General features: G+C 41.6%; 1 protein-coding gene across 1 annotated transcript in view; it reads left to right on the top strand.

The window, feature by feature from the left end:
- Window positions 1-21,493, top strand: part of GALNTL6 (polypeptide N-acetylgalactosaminyltransferase like 6) — a 1,226,826-nt gene extending 1,205,333 nt beyond the window's left edge. The window contains exons 12-13 of the mRNA XM_044225096.1: window positions 2,970-3,119; window positions 20,263-21,493. Of these exons, the coding sequence (XP_044081031.1) occupies window positions 2,970-3,119; window positions 20,263-20,430 (318 nt within the window). The 3' untranslated portion in view covers window positions 20,431-21,493. The remainder of the gene's footprint in view (window positions 1-2,969; window positions 3,120-20,262) is intronic.
- The last annotated feature ends 1,024 nt before the right edge of the window (window positions 21,494-22,517 follow it).

Raw genomic sequence — 22,517 nt, 5'->3', positions numbered from 1 at the left:
CAGTCACAGGACTTGTTTTACTGGTGATGAGAACTGTTAAGATCCACTCTCTTAGCAACTTCCAAATGTTTTGTTGTTGCTGGAACATACACTAAGGGAAAAGGGATGCAGCTGGGGGAAAATGGCAAAGGCCAGATTGTGGGAAATACTTTATAAGTTAATGATGTAGGAAAGACAGGCCAAAGCTGACAGCCAAGAAAGAATTCTTGAGACATCTTTGGTGCAAAAAGTGGTTTTATTAAAGCCACATGGGACGGGACCCATGGGCAGAAAGAGCTGCACCGGGGTCATGAGGAATGGATGATTATGTACTTTCAAGTCAGGAGGGGGTTAGGGATAGCGGAAGTCACTAAGAAATTTGGAAGCAAGGTTTCCAGGACCTTGAGCGGGCTAGCTATTGTTGGAGAAAGGTCATTTATTACCGTCTTATAAACCCTCAGTCATGAAACCCTTCAGATGTATATCGGTGCCCCATATGCTTGGGGATGATTGCCAACATGTATCTTGGAGGGTTTAGAGATAAATGAAGTTTCCAAAAGAATTTTTATATGTTAAAGTAGACTTACAGGATCCAGAATCAAGGTTGGGGATTGAGGATGTGGGGGTCGGGCTGGGTTTCCTTTTGCCCTTAGCAAGCAGTCAGCATGGAGGCAGCTGAGTCCCTAGAGGATTGTCACTCTGCCTGTTTCAAGGACTTGTCAGTAGTAAGCTGTAGGTAGTAAGGACACTTAATAATTTCTCTTCTACCTCTGTTTCCCGCATCATTAAAGAGTTTTTCTTGTGTTCTCTGAGCATTATATGAAAACACGCTGAGATTTCAGGCCAAGAGGTAACATAGTCAAAAGGTTGTGAAGGCAGGCAGGAAAGACACCAATCAGGGAGTCATTTCAGTATCCAGAGAAGAAATATCGAGAGCAAAGGTAGTGGAGATAGAGCGGAAGGGACGACTTCCAGCAATATTCGGAAACAAAAAAGTTAAAGACTTGCTAAGTGATTAAATAATGAGGGTGAGGGAAACAAGGGGTTAAAAGAGGAAAGACTCCCAGGTTGGCAAGTGAATACAAGCAAAATAAAATACAAAGCAAAATAAAAGAGTAGGAGCAGGCTTAGTAGGAAAGAAAACTAATTGAATTTAAGATATTTTGAATTTGAGATGTCCATGGGGCATGCAGGTGGGCAATTCTACACGGAGTTGGACACATCACAGATGAGAAGTTATCAACATACTCGCAAGAGCTGGACTGAGCATACACAGAAACCACCAGAAGGGGTAGAGGACAAGGTCCAAGGGAAAACCCTGAGCAGCACTGCATGGAAGACAGATACAAGAGGGACATGAGCAAAACAGAGGAACAGGATAAGAGGAACCCAGTATTTCAGAAACCAAGGGACAAGTCAGTTCTGATTTGAAGAGAGTGTTGAAATCAGAAATACCTAGCTGATCGACATTTTTCCTTGATACGTTATTGTCCTGCATAGGATTTAAATTTAAATGAACCTAAAAAACGGCTCAGTCCACCATGAAATGGAAACCGTAGGAAAAAGGACTACACAATATCTCTTCACGAATCTATTTCACATGCCTCACCTAAAACCCTTGTCCTTCTCATTAAAGCATTCTCTTGTGTCCTGTCTTCCAGGGAAATAGAGTACACTCACTCACCATTACGCAGGCAATCCACTTTGCTATGTCTGATTTACAGCATGTCTTTGCGATTTTGTTCCCACCCCTTAGCCCAGTGTTTTCAAGTTTTCTGCAGTCTGCTCCCCCCACGTCACTGTATTTGGTCGCCACTCCTGGTATTTCGCTGGAGTCTCTACATTTTCTTACCCAGGTAGGAGGGAAAAACTGAAATATTCAGACGACCTGGTGGGGTCAAGTGCATCGTCTATGCGCAGCTCAGCATCTCGTTGGCTCTTCTGTCAACAGGACGGCTCTTTATCTGGCAGCTCACAGCTTGGCTTCACAAAGGCCACCTTAAGTCCGTCCCATTATAAGACTTACATAATCTCATTGAGATTTTAGAACTGGAAGAGAGCAGAGGGCTCATCGACTCTGTTTCCCATTTTCTTGAGGATTTCTCCTACCAAATTCCTCAGATAGTGGACCAGCTCCAACTCAAGAAAATACCCTTCCCTTATAGAAGAGGGTTTTTTTTTTCCTCTTAATTCAATATATTCTAAAATCCACTGTCTCCAAAGTAGCATTTTTCAAATAATCGAATGGTAGGGTAGAATGGACCAAAAGAGTGAAAGATTGGATGGAATAACAGAGTCCATTAAATGCAGTAAGCTTAAATATCCTTTCCTGAAGCTTCTGTTTTCCTCTGGGGAGGAGGAATTTGTGTATGTGGGTAGACTGTGTCTCTTCCTGTGTGTTTACAGTCCAAAACATTTTACATTGCCCTGCTGAATTACTCATACCAGCCCCAGAAAATCAATTTGCCTCTTCTTGACTTCATTAAGCTTGGCTTCCATTTAAATCAAATTTTTCAAACGGCTAGCCTTCATCCAGCTCAGTTCGGCGCTGGTCTTCTTACAGTTAATCTCCTTATTTGAGCTAATTGCATAGCATTTGATCCAGTAACATTTTATCCAAATGAAGAATTTGTAAAGAGCTTCCTTAAAGAGCTTGTTTTCCTCCTTCCCCTTCCCCTCGTCTTCCCCCTTGCCACTCTCCTCCGCCCCTTTCTTTCCATGCCATACTTCTGTTATTTCTCCTGGTACCAAACTGGAAACTCCTCACTTGTATTTTTTGGCAGCCCAGACCAAAGGTGACACTGTTGCTTCTACAGGGCTCTGTGATAGGTGCCCTTTTTCAATACCTCCACTATGCCTAGGTGGAGTTCTTTTCTGGTAAATCACGAAGCACGAATTCCACATTGCTAAAAAGACCTCTCCCACCCCTGCTCTCCAGACTCTCCAAATTAAGTTCACTGTAGCTTTTCTGCTATTGTTGTTTTCGCTAGCTCTTTACTTTTGGATGGAGAGAAGACATTCGACCTGGTGAGCCATTGCACACCCGGAAATTCTGCTTCGATGCAATCTCGCACAACAGCGCGGTCACTCTCTATGACTGTCATGGCATGAAGGGGAACCAGCTCTGGGGATACAGAAAGGTAAGACTTGGCTCACTACAGCCATTCTCGAACTGCTGGGCTTAAGGTTTTCCAACTCAAAGGTTTGTTAGCGCAAACCTTGTTTTGATTTCCACTGTTACCTAGACACAAGTACACACACACTTGACTCAGATATTTGCAGACCACCAGCAAAGATTAAGGGAAAGACACGGTGTGCTGGAAGGGGCATTGCTTTTGGTTTTGCTTGTGCACACCCATCACAATCACTTATGATTAAAAAATGGCTTTGAAGGTGCCTGGGTGGCTCAGTCGGTTAAGGTCTGCCTTGGGCTCAGGTCATGATCTCGGGCTCCTGGGATCAAGTCCCGCATCAGGCTCCCTCCTCGGCGGGGAGTCTGCTTCTCCCTCTTTTTCCACCTCTCCCTTCTGCTTGTGCTTTCTCTCTCTCTCTTGTTCTCAAATAAATAAGATCTTTAAGAAGGAAGGAAGGAGAGAGGGAGAGAGGGAGGGAGAAGGGATGGAGGAAGGAAGGAAGGAAGGAAGGAAAGAAGGAAGGAAGGAAGGAAGATGGCTTTTAGCCAGAATAGGTACTATTCTGTGTGAAGGGACTAGTCTTAGCCAGATAACTACCAAATGGAGAGACCATGTACCCAATAAGCAAATGTACACATGTGTAGTTTTTAAGAACCTCAAGTTATACACACACACACATGCACATGCTTAAGACATCCGTTTATTTATAACTGTCTAATTTGCTTGGGAGCTGTGTGTGTTAAGACAACTAGATTTACATCAATCCACACTCATGTAGGAGTAATTGTTGTGACGTTTCTACAAACTGACCCATTTGTAATTTGGCCAAAACCCTGCCCAAGGATAACTAAGGAGAACTTATTTGGACAATTTAAGTTTAAAAACTTACAAAGTTAACATTTAATGGTAGAAAAAAATAGTTCAAAAGCAAATATATAAATCATATTTTATTGAGTTGATAAAGAACAATTAAATTTTTATTTTAAAATATCTTTGTCAAGTTGTCTTTTGATAACTTTTCAGGATACCACACAAACTTCTTTCCAGCTTTTTTTTGTTTTTAGGGCAGGACTTTCTAAACTATACAGAAACCCACATACCCACACTTTAATCATAGTCAATCAAAGCCACACTTTGGCTCTCCTGTGACTGGTAAAACTTAGTACCTCCTTTTTTTTTTTTTTCCTTTTTAACAGACTTTATTTATTTATTTGAGAGAGAGAGAGTGCATGAGAGGGGGGTAGGGTCAGAGGGAGGAGCAGACTCCCCACTGAACAGGGAGCCCAACACGGAACTCCATCCTGGGATTCCAGGATCATGACCTGAGCCGAAGGCAGTCGCTTAATGAAATGAACCACCCAGGCGCCCCAAAACGTAGCATCTCCTGACTATGGAAAGCTAAAGGGAAGAATCTACAGAGAATCAATATGGGGGACCACTGGTTTTCATACTTGTTCTCCCACTTAATAAGCTTTCTGGTATTCGCTTTTCGGGGTTGGGTACCTAAAACTATGCTCAAAGGCAGACTCTGCATATACCACCCCCCACAGCCTCTGAGATTGTGGCTCTGTGTTTAGAAAAGGTATAAAACACCAGTTGTATCCTCCTGTTTTCCTTATGTACTGCATCATAAATGATTAATCATGCCAAACCCTTTTTATTATTCAATATGCTGCACTCTATGTGAGATACACCAAGAAAGTTGTTTTGTTTTGTTTTTATGGTTATATTCCGACTCTTAACAAGTTCCTTTCTGGGCACATCAATAAAATATCTGATTCACCATTTGCCTAGCATGCTGGTTGTCCCTGATGAACACACCATTTCTCATTATTGCACATTTATAGCATGAGAGACAGAACACTCAATAATGTACAATTAAGCCAAGAAAATACAGTTGTTTTCATTAGGGAGCTCACAAAAGCTTACAGATGGGTAAAACCAACTAACACACATGCACACAGAGCTCCTGGAGAAGAAAAAGTTGACTGTGGTGATTTCAAAAGGTAACTCTTACAGCTTTGCATTTTAAACCTTCCCAGCACCCTAAGGGACTTGTGAAAGAGACCCACTGGATTCAGGTGTGCTGTGACTCCTTTCTCAGATGATTCTGTTGCGGTTGGCCTTGCATTACTTAGCAAAAGGTTACATTCAGTATGTATTTATATAAGAAGCAAGGTATTTATACAAAATCAGGAACATGCCAAAGGCTCAAAATGGAAAGTTTCTGAAATATCTCATTCTGGTTGATGACTCAGGCTTATTCAAATGCACCTGTTTCTTGAAAGCACTGCTTGTTTATTCTGTGGGCTATTCCCAAGGCATAAAGACAGAAAGCACAGAGATGTCTCTCTGGGGTGTTACCTTGTCAATTTAGATGCGCTACGTGGCCCTGGGGACTTCCAAGAGTTCAGCATCTTTTGAGTCAGCTTTGGAGCTCCCTCTTTTTATTAGCATATTCATGAATAAACAGGTTCCCTAAGACTCTCCTAATTGCCTAAAGGACCGCAGTGGGCCATCTCCTAAGCTCTGATGGTAATCATCATCATCATCATCTCCAACGTTAAAGGAGGCACTGAGCTAGGGCTTTACACATATTGCCTCAAGCCTCACAACCGTAGGTACTATTATGTATAATTCACAGAGGAAGACCGATAGGAGCATGTTTGCACTAGAGTCAACATTCAGATTCAGGTGCATCTGGCTTTAAAGACTTTACTCTTTTCTCCGTGACGCTCTTAAGAAATCAGATCAGTATTCCCTGGGAGAGTTCCCGGATGCCTTTTGAATTCAGCACCACTGATAGCAACCAACCCCTCCTCCCAGCTACAGGGCAATTTCTTGGAGAGGGAAGGTGGCCAGAGCTGCTTTGCTTGAGTGAATGAAGGTTGTTGTTAGAATCCATTGGCAGTTCTTGGCTCTCAGATGTACTTTTTTTTTTTTTTCGGGAAGATTTTTGGGTCATTTCCCAGCAGATACAATTAACATATGTAACATTGTGTATGTTTAAGGTGTACGATGTAATACATTCATACATATATATGTTGCAAAGTGACTACAACTATCAGTTTGGTTAATACATCCACCACCTCACATAGTTACAATTTTTTGTGTAATGAAAACTTTTAAGATCTACTCTCTCAACAACTTTCAAATATACAATATTATTAACTATGATTACCACGCTATGCTATACATTCCCAGAACTTACTCCTCTTATAAATGGAAATTGTACCTTTCGACCACCTATACCCATTGCCCCCAACCCCACCACCCAGCTTTCAATTATTCTTAGATGTCAGTCATTGCCACCACTAAAGGTGGTTGGTGGGTGGGTGGGGGAGTGTCCCTATTTCATAGCCTTGTAACTAGGTTCAGTAATACAATTGTGTCCCAGAGTACTAAGCTCCAAGTACCAAGTACCAAGGATAAAGAATCCCATTGCTGGTTTCCTTTTACCACTAGGGGGACTCCTCTTACAAAAACAATGACCTGATGGTGACCATGAAAATATTTAAATTATAAACTAATACAAAACAAAAAACTTATTTCTCCCTTCTTCTACCCTTACATCTAATTAGTCACTAAGACTTGTCAACATCCCCTACCCCAGCCCATATCTTGAAAATCTATCCTCTCTGCCATGTCCACAGCCTGGACCCTACTGGCTACCTTTCCTCTCGTATCCCTAGATGACTCTCAGAGCTATCTCAAGGGTCATCCTGCCTCCTGTCCCATCCTTCACTAACCCATCTTCCATCCTGAAGTTAGAGGGATTTGCTACAAAATCTGGTCATTGCATTCCTTTGTTTTATAACTTCTCTTGGTTTCCCACTAAGTAGCAGATAAAGTGCCTTCTCTCAATTCTTATCCTAGACCCTTCACAATCCAGTCAGCATAATGATTTCCTAGCAAGCCTTTCACATCCTAATTCATCCTAAAACTGTAATGTGATCTTGAATAAACTATTTCACATCTATGATTTTCAACTTCCTTATCAACATAAGCAGGATAACAATTACGTGAGCTAAACTATGTAAAAATACACCATTTCTGACCACATGGCCAAATCTATATTTATGGGGGTGACAAATTCAATTTTTACATGGAAAATAGTGGTCAGGTGCATCCTGCTAGACCACACAACTCCAGCAATCTATCCTAAGCAATATTACCATTGTTTCCCACCCCTCCCCCTCCCCAAATTAAGAACTATCTCCCATGCCCCTTTCCTTTGAAATAAGTTTTACTGGAGTATAATATATATCTTGGTTTGGGTTTCTTTAGACGTATACATGAAGTGAGAATTTGAGGGGGTTTATTTGGGAGATGGCCCACCAAAATCTTGGTAGGATGTGGGTAAATGATAGAGGAAGTCAATAAAGGGTGACTTATAAAGCAAGTACTACTGTGGGCAATTAAAACTCAATCCCACTACAGATGTCAGGAAATGGTATAAAGCATGTATCAGAGAGCAAGAGAATTGGGATATCTATAGACCACGCTAGTCCACCTGTGGTTAAGATTACTCCTAAGGGTTTATTCTCTGACATCTCTGGGCTGTGCCTGGTAGACAAAATTGTTCTCGGGACCAGAGAAAGCCCTTACAGAGTGGGACACAGTGGCCCACCACTGGGGTTGGGCCAGCATGCACTGAATTGTTGAGGCTTGAAGAGCAACGGGCAGGGTACAGCTGCAATGTGAGAATCCATTTGCCCCACATTTTTGTTAACTCTTGGCATTGTTTCTTTTTCTTTTCCTCTTTTCATTTTGTGGCTATAGAGTGACAGCACATGCTTGCTAGCTGTTTTGGATATCTTCTTTGGGAAGGACCTAGTAAGTCTTTTGACCATTTTTTAACATGTGTTGTCTAGTTTTTCCTTACAGATTTTTGGATAGATAGATACATACATACAAGTGCTTTGTTGAACATACATATTGTTAAGTATCTTATTCTAGTTGACGTCTTTCCTTTTTTCTCTACAGAATATCTTGAGGAAGAGCTATTCTTTATGATTAGTGTCTTTTGTGTTCTCTTTAGGAGATCTTTGCTCCATACCAAAGTCATGAAGATAGTCTTCTTTGGAAGATTTATTGTGTAATCCTCTCTTTTGGTATAGAATTCCATGAAATATTTTATGCATGCACTGTAATATGGGGTTGATTCCTTTTTCATATTTATATCCAATCGATCAATCACCATTTATTAAAAAGACATTTTTTCCTGCCACATGGAGATAGCAACAGAAATGTGAAAAATTTCCTCCAGGGAATAGGAATAACATATAATGTTTCCTATCATCACTTCTGTTTTATATAGTACAGGACCACCTACCCAGAGTAATCAGGCAAGCGTAAGAAATTAAAAGCTATGAGAATTGGAAAGGAACAAATGAAACAGTCAATTTACAGATGAAATATTATATAGACAATCCAAAAGATTATACATTCACCCTATTAAAAGTAATAAGAGTAGTCCTGGATACATGGTAAATATAAGAAAAACAAATGTCTATATACCAGCAACCAAAAAGTAAAAAATGAAATTCAAAAATAATTTCATTTGATCACCATGAACAGCAAAATAACTCACAGCAGAGGTGAAAATCAACATCACCACAGAGGGGAAAGACCTTTACACAGAAAGCTACAGAGCATCACTAAGCAGAATTAAAAGCTTAGGGATCCATCATGTTCATGGATAAGACTCAATATTGCGAGGTTAATAGTTCTCAAAAAGGTATATACATTTAATGCAAAATTAGTCCAAACCCCAGCAAGTGTATTTGTGGAAACTGATAAACTGATTCTGAAATTTATAGGGAAAGGAAAGAGCCAAGAATAGCCAAGAAAATGTGACCAAGGGAAAGAACAAATATCGAACATTATAAAAGCAACAGTTTCCAGGACATTGTAAAGGTACATTTAAGGCGGTATGCTATTGACATAAGGTGAGCCTGACTGGGGCTCTCTAGAAGGTGAGCCCTGGGTACTGGTATTTTTTGAAGGTTCCTAAAACATTCTCATGGGCAGCCAGATGAAGAATCCCTTTTCTAGGTCCAATGTTTACCTACTTTCTTTACCAGACTCCTCCCTCCTTCTTTAGTTGGAATTTGCCCCCCATTTTGTTTCTTCTTTTGTATCAGGAACATTATATTCTACATAATTAGTCTCTTTTTATAGATATTAACTACCTGAGGGCAGGAACTTTTTCTTTTATTTCTGTATGGCCTTTTTAATGTCTAATATATAGACGATCCTAAATAAATTTCTAAATGGCTTAAAGAACTACTGGGTTTGGGTGGCTTGGTTGTTAAGCATCTGCCTTCAGCACAGGTCATGATCCCAGGGTCCTGGATCGAGCCCCATATTGGGCTCCCTGCTCAGCGGGGAGCCTGCTTTTCCCTTTCTCACTCCCTCTGCTCTGTGTTCCCTCTCTCTCTGTGTCTCTCTCTGTCAAATAAATAAATAAAATCTTCAAAAAAAAAAGAGCTACTGGGTTCAGTTATTGATATGATCTTCTCCTTCATGAACCCCAAGTTTGTGCTGGATAAAATTTAACATATCTCATGGAAGCAACCCAAATGTCCATTAATAGATGAGTGAATAAAAAAGATGTCATATATAGCTGACCTAATATGTAATGGAATATTACTCGGCTATAAAAAAGGATGTGATCTTGCCATTTGCAACAACAGACATGGGCCTGGAGGGTATACTGCTAAGTGAAATAAGCCAGCCAGTGAAAGACAAATACCATGTGATTTCACTTATATGTGGAATCTAAAAACAAAGGAACAACAACACCAAAAAAAGCAGACACAGACCCATAAATACAGAGAAGAAACTGATGATTACCAGAGAAGAGGAGGTGAGGGATGGGCAAAGTGGGTGAAAGGAAGTGAATAGATTTAGATTAGAATTAGAAATAGAAATAGAAATAGAAATAGAAATAGAAATAAGATTTCCCATTATGGAATGACTAAGCCAGTGGGACGGAAGTTACAATATAGGGAAAACAGTCAACGGTATCCTAATAAACTAAGGTATAGAGTTGTTGAATCACTATGTTGTAACCTGAAACCAATATAAATTGTGCATTAACTATGCTTCAGTTAGAAAGAAAGAGAAAAAAAAGCCTTAGCACTTTTTTAGGGGGGTGGGCGGTTCTCAGAACCACATACACAGCCTCACCAAAGACCAAAAGTGAAAGGTTTAAATTACTATTCTTAGTTGCTCCCTGGGGTGTTCTTGTAGTTTAACTGCTACAAGAAAGGGCTTAAAAATAACATCAAACAGGAAATACAGATAAGAAGTTTCCTTTCAGGCTAAATTGATAACATTGCAACCATCGCATTAATTTAAAAAGTGAGTGGGCAGAATTCTTGGCATGTGCCTACATTCGACTATTTATTGTGACTTGTGATATATGCCAGGGCTTTGCCCTCCCAGCTCGTTAAATCCTGCTGGTCCACAAAGATGCCAGATGGGAGGCCACAAGATTCTTATTTTTAACGTGTTCTGGTTAGTTATTGATTTAGAAAATTGAGAAAAGTACATAAAAAGAGCTAAATCAAAAGGCATGTATTTCAACTTGGGTTAGATACACAAAGCCCTCTATAAAATCCTGGACTCGTAGTCATACTTAGGCAGTCACAGTATCCCAGTTCAGCCCATTCATTTCTGGACAGTCCCAAGTATTAGAAAGTTCTTCCCTGCCTTTGAGACCACACAGATAAAATTTAATGCATTTCACTGAATACAGATCCCAAATATTTGAACAATGCTTGCCCTATCTTTGCTCTTTCTTTCTGGTTAAATGGTCCAATTTTCTGTCACTATTTTTCATGACTTAATTTGCATCTATTTCAACTTCCTGGACACTCACTCTTAACATACTCCAAATAGTTCTAGAAAGTGTCATGTTACCCAGAACAGAACACAATATTCTAGGTGTGTTCTGATCAAAGGAAGTAAGATCTGTTTCTAGTATTCTTTGTTATGATTGAGTTGATTGATTTTCTATCTTAACTTTACATGCTTTGCTTTTTAATGAATTTTCAGTATAAAAACTCAAGTCTTTTTCTCCTTTTGCTTCACAAGTGCATCTCCATGGTCTTCTACCTGTATAATTCATCTTTTATACTGTGTAGCTATCCATTTGCTTCTATTACATTTCATGTCACCAGATTTACATCAGCCTGGGTTTTGATTCTTTGATCTAACTTACTGGCCATCAGATGAGTTTTGTTCCATGCAAGAATTGGATCTGCCTGCCTTTAGGCCTTCATCTAAGTTGTGGACCCCAGGGCACAAGGCCAACAACTGAGTTCTCTGTCATATAACAGAGATGACACTGATCCATTAACAAGCATCATTAGGATGAAATTATTCAACCAGATACAAATTTACCTAGTAGTTATTTCCTCTAGCCCACATTTCTCCAGCTCTCCCAAAAGAGAGCAAAGAAGGGCTTTTCAATTACCTTGCTGACAACAATATGCACAATGTCTACATCCTACTCTCATTTGTAATAGGAGACTTAAGTCCTTATACCCTAAGAAGTTTTGATCTTTGGGACGCCTGGGTGGCTCAGTTGGTTAAGCAGCTGCCTTTGGCTCAGGTCATGATCCCAGCGTCCTGGGATCGAGTCCCACATCGGGCTCCTTGCTCGGCAGGGAGCCTGCTTCTCCCTCTGCCTCTGCCTGCCTCTCTGTCTGCCTGTGCTCGCTCTCTCTCCCTCTCTCTCTGACAAATAAATAAATAAAATCTTAAAAAAAAAATCGTTTTGATCTTCATTTCAAATGAAGGAGTCAACCAAGAAGGAGGTCAATACCCAAGAGGGAAATACATTCAGTAGAGCAATGACACTACCTTTTCTTTTCTTTTTTTAAAGACTTTATTTATTTATTTGACAGACAGAGATCACAAGTAGGCAGAGAGGCAGGCGGGGGGTGGGGTGGGGAAGGAGGCTCACTGCTGAGCAGGGGCTCGATCCCAGGACTCTGGGATCATGACCTGAGCTGAAGGCAGAGGCTTTAACCCACTGAGCCACCCAGGCGCCCCGACACTACCTTTTCCATAGTGTTAGCTTCCCATCCTGTTTTTATTTGTATGTCTCACTTAATTGTCACGACCTTTTAACTTTTGTTGTTTCTGAGTAACTTAGGAATATTACTACCAATTCAGACTATCCTAACAAGTCTAACTGCCATTCCCTGGTCACTCAGAACAAGAAAGCCTCCATCGTGGGCTATCCCAGGCTCTAACGCAAGGGTAAAGGCTTCCTGAATTAAACACCTGCCAAGATTTAGACTAACAGAAAAGAATCTTCGTAGTAAGAACTGTAAACAATTTCAGTTAGTATTTACATTTAAATTAATAGTTGCTAATGAGCAGGGGTAGCAGTGGAGTAGGATGGCTGATTGGTTCAGCATAACTTAGAGGTCAAGAGTAGAGGCTCTGGGTCCTGTGGGATCGAAGGTTGGCATTCTGGCTCCCATCTGGTTCCTGGCTCTGGGATCTTGGAAAAGTTCCTTACTAAGCACTTTGGTTTCCTCATTCATAAAGTGAGAATAATAATAGTATCTATCTTAGAGGATTGTGGTAATGCTTAAATAAAACTTAAATTTACCTAGTATATGGCACTTCAGAGTTCAGTTACCGATAATTATTGCAAACTATGTGTTCAACAAACTATCTTCCAATTTGATCTTAGCTCTTCAAGAAAGTTTATGTAAAGGAAAAGATGGGCTAATTAGTTGTATTTCTATGTTGTACATTTTTGTACCATTTTAGTTACTTAGCTATAGCTAGGTATTAAACTGTAAATTCCACAAGAACAGAGGTTTTTCTCCGCTTTCTTTTTTTCTTTCATTTGGCACCTAAAACACTGGTTGGCATATAATTGGTGCTTAATTAATATTTATTGAATAAATAAACTAATGAACCCAGCTTCTTATTTGTCAACATTCACTATCCCTTCAGATTGCTTATGTGGTTTATGTGGATAAAATGGGAAAATCTACATAGAATACTTAGCACTGCCAGACACAGAGACTCATACTCAATAAATAGAAGCTATTATTATTATGTTCATATGACTCCCAAAAGGTTTACTTCAGGGAGATAAAGAGTTATGGACAGATGGAAACAAGCTATGGAGCAGATGCGTTTTCTCTACTCTTAGAGTTTTCAGTCTAGTGGGGAGGCAGACAAAAATAACTAAATAAATTAAGTTGCAGGATAATATGAGAACACAAAACACTGGGCTCTACGCAGTAAGAGAAGTAGGCAAGACTTCTCTGACAAGCTAATATCTGAATGGAGATCTAAAAATGAGTAGGAATTAGGTAAGTGAAGGAAGTAACAGAGAAAAAGACCCCAGATAAAGTATCAGCTTGTGCAAAGGCCCTGAGGTAGGCAAGATTTTGGTTTTCTTGGAAAAACAGAGACAAGCCAGTTGAAAGGTGTGAGTGTGTGGAAAATGATCAACTCTAAGACCAAGACTCTAAGACTCTAAGATCTGGCTAGGGAGAGGACCATACAAGACCTTGCTGGCCATGCTGAGAATTTAGCTAAGGGACCAGGAAGACCTTGAATGGTTTGAAGAGCAGGGATATAATCAGATTAGGTGTTTTAATAATTCTGGCTACTATCAGGAGAATTAAGGATACACTCGTATACACATCACTTGACTGTAACTCAGAAAAGCCAACCAGGAGAGCAAGGAGTCACGGTTGAAGGGCTGCTGTGACTGGCACCATCTCAGCGCACACACCAAGGGACTCTATCAGGACATTAAGAAACATTATTTCTGATTGGCCAAATTAGCCACTGATGCAAGAAGACCAATTTTCTCCTCCTGTGAGGAATTCTACCTGTCAAAGAGAAAATGGAAAAGGAGAGACAGTAAGACTGCTTTGTCCCTGTTATGCCTATCAAGGTATTATTTGCATTCTCCCAGATGCCAACAGTAAAAATAGGCAGGAAAAAAACTACCTAATTTGTCTTTCTTCTAGAACACAAAGGACATTCATAGACCAACCTTGTTCTCTACAACACTGAGATGGGAAGGCAGATATTCTAAATCTTATCTCGTCCCAATCTTCCCCACTCCACTCCATTCATTCTGCAGCGGGGACACCTATCTCAGGGACAAATGAAGAGACCATCAGAGATTATTGTCAGGAAGAAACCTGGGATTAAAAACTAGCAGTAATTTGGGGCACCTCGGTGGCTCAGTCGGTGACGCACCTGACTCTTGGTCTCAGCTCAGGTCTTGATCCCAGGGTTGTGAGTTTGAGCCCTGCATTAAAAGAGAAAGGGGGAAAAACAAAACAAAACAAAACTAGAAATACCCGTATTAGACACCAATGGCATTGGACAGGAAGGAACTCTCTCACAACAGCATTCTCTTTCAATATATGTTACCCAGAAATGAATATCAGTGGAAGGGAGTAACTCCGTTCCCCCCACTATGCACATAAGACCTATCCTCCAGTCCAACCTACATCCAGCTGTTTACCGGGCATCTGCACCTGAATGGTTCATCCCTACCCCCAACTCCTTACACCGGAAACAGAAATCACAATCCTCCCCCGCTGCCTGATCCTGTTCCTCTCTCTGCATTTCCTGCCTCAAGCCTGCTTTTCCTTCCCTTCTTCCCCCACGTTAATCCCCACGTGCCATTTATCAGAATGTTCTCTACACTGACTTCTCAAACAGCTAGTCGGGCCACCCCCAACTCACCCCCCTGTCCCCCCGGCTTTGGGTTTTGCTTTTGCCAGCTTCAGTCTGTTTGGTTGCAGTGGCCTTGCTCTATGCTCTTGGCCAGTGTCCAATGCCTCCCCCACCCCCACTCCATCCTCCTCTCTGCCACTAGCAACCTCCACCCAAAATATGGATTCTGTGACACCCTTTTTTAAATCTTTCAGTGGTCACCTTCCAAACGCAGGAAAAATTGCTAAAAAAAAAAAAATAATAAAAATAAAAATTAGCAATGTACCCCAGTCCCTGAACGATATGTCTTGGCTATCATCTTCTGGAATTCACCTTGCTTGTTGTGATCCAGTCGCACCAAATGACTTGCTGGTCCCCGGCACATGAGCTAGCTCCCCATTACCTCTGACATATCTCTTCCCACTCTCTCCCCCACCCAGTCCCCCTGCCATTCCTCTAACTCTCTAACCCCTCAGGGGGTGTTCCTGCTTAATGCCTTTGCACAAGCCTGTCTGTCTGAAACTCTCTTCCCCAGATATTGGCATGGCCAATTCCTTTACCTTCTTCAAGACTACCTTTATCACCTTCTCATGAGGTGCACCCTTGCTGCCCTATTTAAATTTGCATAACCTGGGGCGCCTGGGTGGCTCAGTGGGTTAAAGCCTCTGCCTTCGGCTCAGGTCACGATCCCAGGGTCCTGGGATTGAGCCCTACATCGAGCCCTACATTGGGCTCTCTGCTCAGCAGGGAGCCTGCTTCCCATTCTCTCTGTCTCTGCCTGCCTCTATGCCTACTTGTGATCTCTGTCTGTCAAATAAATAAATAAAAATCTTTAAGTTTGCATAACCTATTATGCCCATTGTCTGTGCCCCACTGCCTCACCCCTACCCTGCCTCTAGCATGAAAGTTCCAGGAGGGTGGGGCAGAAGCGGGGATTGTCCTGTGAAGTTCACTGAAATATCCTATCTACCTAAAACAGTGCCTAATAAATAGTAAGTCCCAAATAAATTTTTGCTGAATAAATCAAATGCATAAATGCACAAGCAATCACGTCTTTCTTTCCCCATGTTCCTCTCTGCATCTGAAATACCCTCACACATTTTACTCTCCCTCATTCACAGTCTCATTGACACTTTTTTATTTCATACATTTCTTGTTTACCTCTTGGTGTCCCCCTCTTCCTGGGTCAGGAGATGCATCTCAGCTTATCTTTCTAGACTGTTCTTCTAATACATGCCAGGAAATAAAAGGCATTCAATAAATATGTATTGAATTCTGACCTGAAAGTGTATTTCAGGCAAAGGACTGAAACATACAAATCATATATAAACTCTGACCATAATTACATAAAAGAACTAATTCCTGAGCCATACATCACCTTTATTCCGTAAATCCTTTTGCTTAAAACGGAAGTATATCAATTTGGATGGCGGGCTGAGGCAGGAGCTAATTTTTGCACATTCTATTTTGCCAGGATTTCAGAGAATGCAATTTGGTCTTGAATAGCTGGTCTCGGACCAGTTGGTTTGTACGTTCTGATTTTTAGAATTGGGGATGCTCCCTGACTAAAAATAAATTAAGGGAAGATACAGAGCGGAAGTACTTATTATATGTAGGACATTGTGCCAGCGATTTTACATGTATTAAAACTCATTTCATCCTCACACCAAACTCGTGCAGGATCATTATTATCTATATTTTACGGATGAAGAAGTTGGAGTTCAGAGAATTAAATACTGCCCAAGGTGACACAGCAAGGACGTGATATGACTGGAATTTGATCCAAAGCCTGTGCAGAACAAAACCCCAGCCCCTGACCCAGCACCGGCTCCCTCCCTCCCACCGGGTGCCAGTTCTATTCTCAGAGTCCTCTTTCTACACATTGTGAACTCACACACTTACTGTATTGTCTTTGCATCTCTGGTGGTTTGTTCTTTTATTACCTTGCACACGGTGTGGAATGCTTTCTACAACATACCCAGGCCTTCAAAGCTCAGACACTGGAGAAGTATGGAATCTAATTGAATTTAGTGTCGGACGACGAGTGTCACAGAGATGCCAATCAAATCGCTGGCTGGTTTCAGGAAGGTGTCCCTTTCAATGAGGTCCCTGAAAAGTCCCACCCATGCCTTTAACAGCCTGGACTGGCCAGAACTGGACATTGAGTCTGACCCGATTGGATTAGGAAGGGCAGTTCCCCAACCCTGGATCTGAACTTTTGCATTTCCCGCTCCAGAATTTCTCATTTTCTGAGGCAAAACCAAAACAGGAACGACAAGGAAGGAAGCAGGCGGGGAAGGTGGGAGAGGAGAGGAGACAAGAGAGGTACAGTTTGCCGTATTATACTGTGAACAACCAGGGCACATGCTCTGCTTTCCTCTCAGGACTGAACAGGGAACAGTCCAGTCAAAAGGCCCCTTTAAGGGGGACTGTTATGGAACAGCTGGCTTGCCAAAGCTCCCAGAAGCCTATTCCAAAGCGGGGGAGACCTGTATTCAATTCCGTTATAGCCAACTCTTGTCATAAGATGGAGGGCAGGGGAACAAAGGGCTGTCTTAGAACGAGAGACCGTACTGACGAATGATTGCTTGGTCCACTGACTTAATTCCAGCCAGGAAAGCCATCAGTAAAGACACTTAGTAATCCAAAAGCTTAGCTGAGTAGAAAGTTACAAAGATAGCAATGTACATGGCCCCCAAGGTCAAAAGTGGAGAATGCATGCTCCGGGGAGGCTGACAGGGCCTCCAGAAGCTTCACCTGTAGGACCTGGTGGACACCCACAAGGACAAGGGTGAACAGAGCTCAGTCTATAACCAAAGAATGATCAATCTGTCAATCTGAGTATTGTCAGTAGTCTCTAGTTGGGTGCCCCGTCATTTGTCTCTGTCAGTCAGCAGTGAACTTTGGAATAAAAGGTTCGTTCAATTTTATGGCCAGGAGAGGCCTTACAGATTAATCTTAACCACCCTCTCATTTTACTGGTGAAGCTTCTCAGCCGTCGACAGATTAAGGGAATTTAACTTTCAGCTTCTATGAGAGTGCCAAGTACAATAACAGAAAACATATTCTGGATTTTTCAGGGCGGTGCTGAATTTGCGTGTCCTGTCTGCTTGTCCTCTTGCATACACCTGTATTTGTCAGAGCCTGTGTCCCAACTTGGGGCTGGGGAAAATACGATCACCTTATCGCTCAGCAGATAATGTTCAGGAAATCCGGTTTGGCTTTTGTACCCGTACAAGCTCACGAAGGGAAGAGAACGGAAACACGTTCTACTCCTTTCTTTTCTCTCTCTATTTTTATTTTTATTTTTATTTTAGCTTTCATAGAAATATGTGCTTTGGGGGAGAAACTGCGAGCATACAAAGGTCCCCACTTGAACGATTGACAAAGGGAAAGAATAGAAGGAAATACAGAGAAGTAAGGGGAAAAAAGAAGGAGACATGCGTGGAACAAAGTGAATTAGCATTTAGTAGGTCACATAGAATTTTCAGGAATCAAATAGCTTAGGAAGGCTCTTTGAAAAGCTGATTTAAATATACCATGTAGCTAAATGGGTAGAAGTTAGGGGCAGAGGACTAAGCATGAAAGATGCTGGGAAGCAAGAGGGTGGGCACAAAAGAAACCGCAGCCCAGGGGACTGGCACAGCTGTGAGGACGGGTCTCTATGTGTGAGTTTCACCTGAGAGGAAAGGGTGCGTGGGGTGAGGGGCGGAGTAGGCTAGCCTCTCTTCTGGACTCCGCTGGCCACACCTAGAGGAGGAGGGAGTTCCTCAGAGCTTCCCCTGGGGTCGAACAGCAGCCAAGGTCGGGAAGCCCCAGATGAAGAAAAGAGGAAGGACACTTCTTTGAGGAAAGAAAGGAAAATCCGCATCAACCCCGGAAATTTAAGAAAACAAAAGAGAAAAGCGAGCCTTTGTATGAGGCAGAGCTCTCTGTTTACACTAAACAGAGACAAGCACTAAATTGCAGGCACTGACTTTCTCCTTCCTTATTCTTCCTTCACCCACTGCGTAACTGTGCAAACATCCGGATCCTAAAAGGACATTAAATATTGGTTGATGGAGTCCTAACATCCAGAACAACCCAGAAATATTTACACTGGCTGCCTGAGAAACTCTGTCATTGTAAAAGCATTGTGAGTCAAATATTCCTCAGTTAAAGAAAATAATCAGAACCTCTGAACGTTTCCTAAAAAACAGTATTTGGCCCCGAAATTCAAACCGTGATTTGAGAACGCTTTTCACACGTTCTTGGCAACTTTTTTTTTTTGCATAGACCCTGTAAGAAACAAAAGGCTTTGTTACCAGTTAAGGAAAGATTTTTTTTTTTTTGGTCTTTACATTAACTTCCTTTTCTCTACTTAAATAGTAAGAGAAGGTGTGCGTTGGGGCCCCTGGTTGGCTCAGTTGGAAGAGTGTCTGACTTTTGATCCTGGGGTCATGAGTTTGAAACCCATGCTGGACATAGAGATTCCTTAAAAAAAAAAAAGAGGGGTGTGTTCGAGCCGATTCAGATAGTGAGCCCGGTCACCTCCAATGTAAGCTTTGTGCCCTGATAGTACCTTTCTCTCACAGAACTGTTTGCTTTACCGCATGCTTAGGTACTCTTTCTTTCTTTCTTTTTTTTTTTTAAGTGAATGCTGTCTCCTCCCTTTTACAGGAAACAATGAGAGTTGCACCACAGAAGAGCTGTTAATGGCCATAAGGGAGGTTGGAGGAGATGCTGAAGCTTCAGAGCTAAGAAATTTGAGTTTGTACATGGAGATAGGGCCTGTGCACCAGCAATCTCTGTCCCTATAAGTTCTGAAGAGGGCAACTGAGCACCTGTTTCTTCTTGTACTTCTTTGTCCCATTAGAGGCTCCATACAAGGGAAGGGAAACTCCTCTTCTTCTAATCTAGTCGGGCCAGACAGTGAATGTCAGTCAGTCCAGGCTGTGAAAGGCATGGGTGGGTTCCTGTGTGTGTGTGTGTGTGTGTGTGTGTGTGTTGCATGCGGACCCACCTGTTGCTGTTTGCTAGGGACAGAATTACCATCTTTGTAAATGTGCCTCTCCCCAGACAGCTACAGATAGCTAGTTGGTCAGCAACCTTCTATACCGGTAGTATCTTTAAAACCCAAGCATGTAGCAAAATGCTTACTACAGAGTAGGAAGTGCCTGGATTGCTTTTTTAAAACAGCCGTGAAGGAATGAATTCTCTGTTCCCGATTGAGCCTGCTTGGAGTCTCCACATCAGCCTGCAGGCCCTGGGACCCTGTTCTCCACGTGGTTATCCAAACTGCTATTGTTTGATTTGGGAGATGGTCTCCTTTTCACACCCTGGGTATATACTGAAATATACACAGGGACATTTTACTTCCTCTGTATATTTTGGGTTCTAACTGCTCATATATTACGTCAGGACTTTCTTTTCTTTCTGATCCCTCCAGGACAGAACATTATTCCATTCTGTGAGCAACAGCTGCATGGACTGCAACCCCGCAGAGAAGAAGATTTTCATGGCCAGATGTGACCCTCTCTCTGAGACTCAGCAGTGGATTTTTGAACATATTAATATGACTGTTTTAGAACAATTTAACCACCACGCCAGCTCCTAGGAAAAAGGAAGGAGGGAAGAATGAGCGATTACCTACAGATTATAAAAACTGAATTTCAGCCAGCATCTGGGTCGAAGGAGTCAGGAATAACATTTCCTAGATCCAGGAAGCCTGGTTTCAAGATTTGTAAATGCCACGTCAAAGTAGGTTGTCCTGCAGAAATTCCTGCCTCTGAAGAACTTGGCCGAGAACCTCACCAGCTGCGTCTGAGAACTTGAGTCTAGCAGTGCCCTTGCTGGCCAAGGGCAAAGATTATTTAAGGACTTTTCCAAACAACTGCTGAGTTAATAAATCCTAGCATTTCTCAGGTCAAATCCTGCAGTAGTGAGTAGCTATGAATGGATCCTATTAACTGGGTGGGAGGGGGGCGAAAATAGAGTGCATGACTGCTCCAACAACCCGAGAAAACCACAGGTTTAGAACTAGCCACACTTAAGGGGTGAGCTGTCCTCTCTGGTGCCATTCTCTGACTAAGAACGGGTTAAGCAGGTTTAACCCTTAAAAGTGCTGCAGATGATTTTAGAGTGCTCATACCGTTCTGTTCTCCTGTGATGTCACAACTCAAGTTACATCCTGAAACAAACCTCCAGTGTTTGCATTCTCTCATTCCCATTTCCTTTTAGATCAGAGGTAACTTCTCGTTCATCAAGGCTCGTGCTCCGTACATCGGCTGAAGTTCTAATTCAGTGCCCTTGGATGAATCCAGTTCAAAAATGAAACAAAAACTATGCTACCAAGTTACTCCAAAGAGAAAGATTTCACAGAAGCAGCAACACCATTTAAGGTCGAGGAGAGGGATTTCCCTAGGAAATCGATTTTTACTTTTCTATTACTTTTAGAATTTTAAAAGTCTGATGTTCGTCCAGTCATACTTTTTATTAAGGAAGGAAATGGAGTGAGGTTGATGTAATTTGTTTAGGAGATCCTGAAATCCAAATAAATCTACACTCCAAGTGATGTGCGAAACGGTTTGGTTGGCTTCAATTCTGTGTGATCGGTGCTGGGGACAGACACGCGGTTTCATTTGTTTTGTTTCGGGGTTTTTAAATTTGTTTGTTTTATATTGCTGATATTAATGATGTTTTTGTTTTACTTGGAAGCTCACAGAAAGAATTTCCATTAATAAACTGCTTCTGACATCATTTTCTGTTAATGAGACAATACTTTAGGGGTGACGAGAGGAATGATTATAAAACTAAATGGAACATTTAATCCTTAAAAGACTTCTTTAAAAAAATGTTCAAGAATTACGGGGGTGGGAGAAGAATATACAGGAATCTGGATGGGTCTTTACACGAAAGGGTTATGTGTGTTATACATTTTTCAAGGTTTTTCAGATAGAAAAAGTTTTTATTTTGCTTTTGTTGTTCCAGGTTAGCTTAGTTTTTCTGTTAATCAGCACGTATCTGTTGTCCTGGATAGAGATGCATTGGATATTAGAACTGGGAAGACTCTTAGAATGCAATCCCTTTGTTTTTCCAAATGAATAACAAAAGACGAAAGGGGGAGTTCCTGATTGCTGGCGAGGCAGATGGCCCTTCTGAGCAGCACATCTTCTCTTGCTTGCTCTGTTACCCAAAGTGTTTCTGGTTCTGACTCAGGTGTAACTTGAAATTTTCAGTCACGAGATGAGAATACTGTGCCTCCCCGGGGATGCTTCTGAGAGGAGCATTCATGTTCAGAAACTTTAATATATGAAACGTCTTCTTGTAAGGACGTTTCAAAATCAAAGATGATTTTGTTCTCCTCTCCCTTAAAATTGAATCAAAATGCCCAGTTAAACCGCCCTGCTAATAGTTGGGGAAGAGTTATTCTGTTATCTTTCCTGATTTTTCAAGCACTTTTTGAAGAGCTACTCTTCACAGTGACAGTCACAGAGATTTTTTTGTGTGTGTAGGTCAAGCGATCTTGAAGTGTGAGAGATGCAGAGTAGAGAAAACCAATGGTGTGAAATTGACCTAAGTGCTGAACAATGCCAGAGAGTGAGTGAAGATTTATCTCAAGTGTTCAGAAAGCTATCCGGTTGTAGAATTAGAGAAACCTGTAAAAATTCACATTATGTCATTAAACAGTTGACTGCTATTTAC

This window comes from Neovison vison, chromosome 11, assembly GCF_020171115.1.
Source record: "Neovison vison isolate M4711 chromosome 11, ASM_NN_V1, whole genome shotgun sequence".
NCBI lineage: Eukaryota > Metazoa > Chordata > Mammalia > Carnivora > Mustelidae > Neogale > Neogale vison.
Note: the sequence above shows the minus strand (reverse complement) of the source record. Positions and strands in the feature narration are given on the sequence as shown.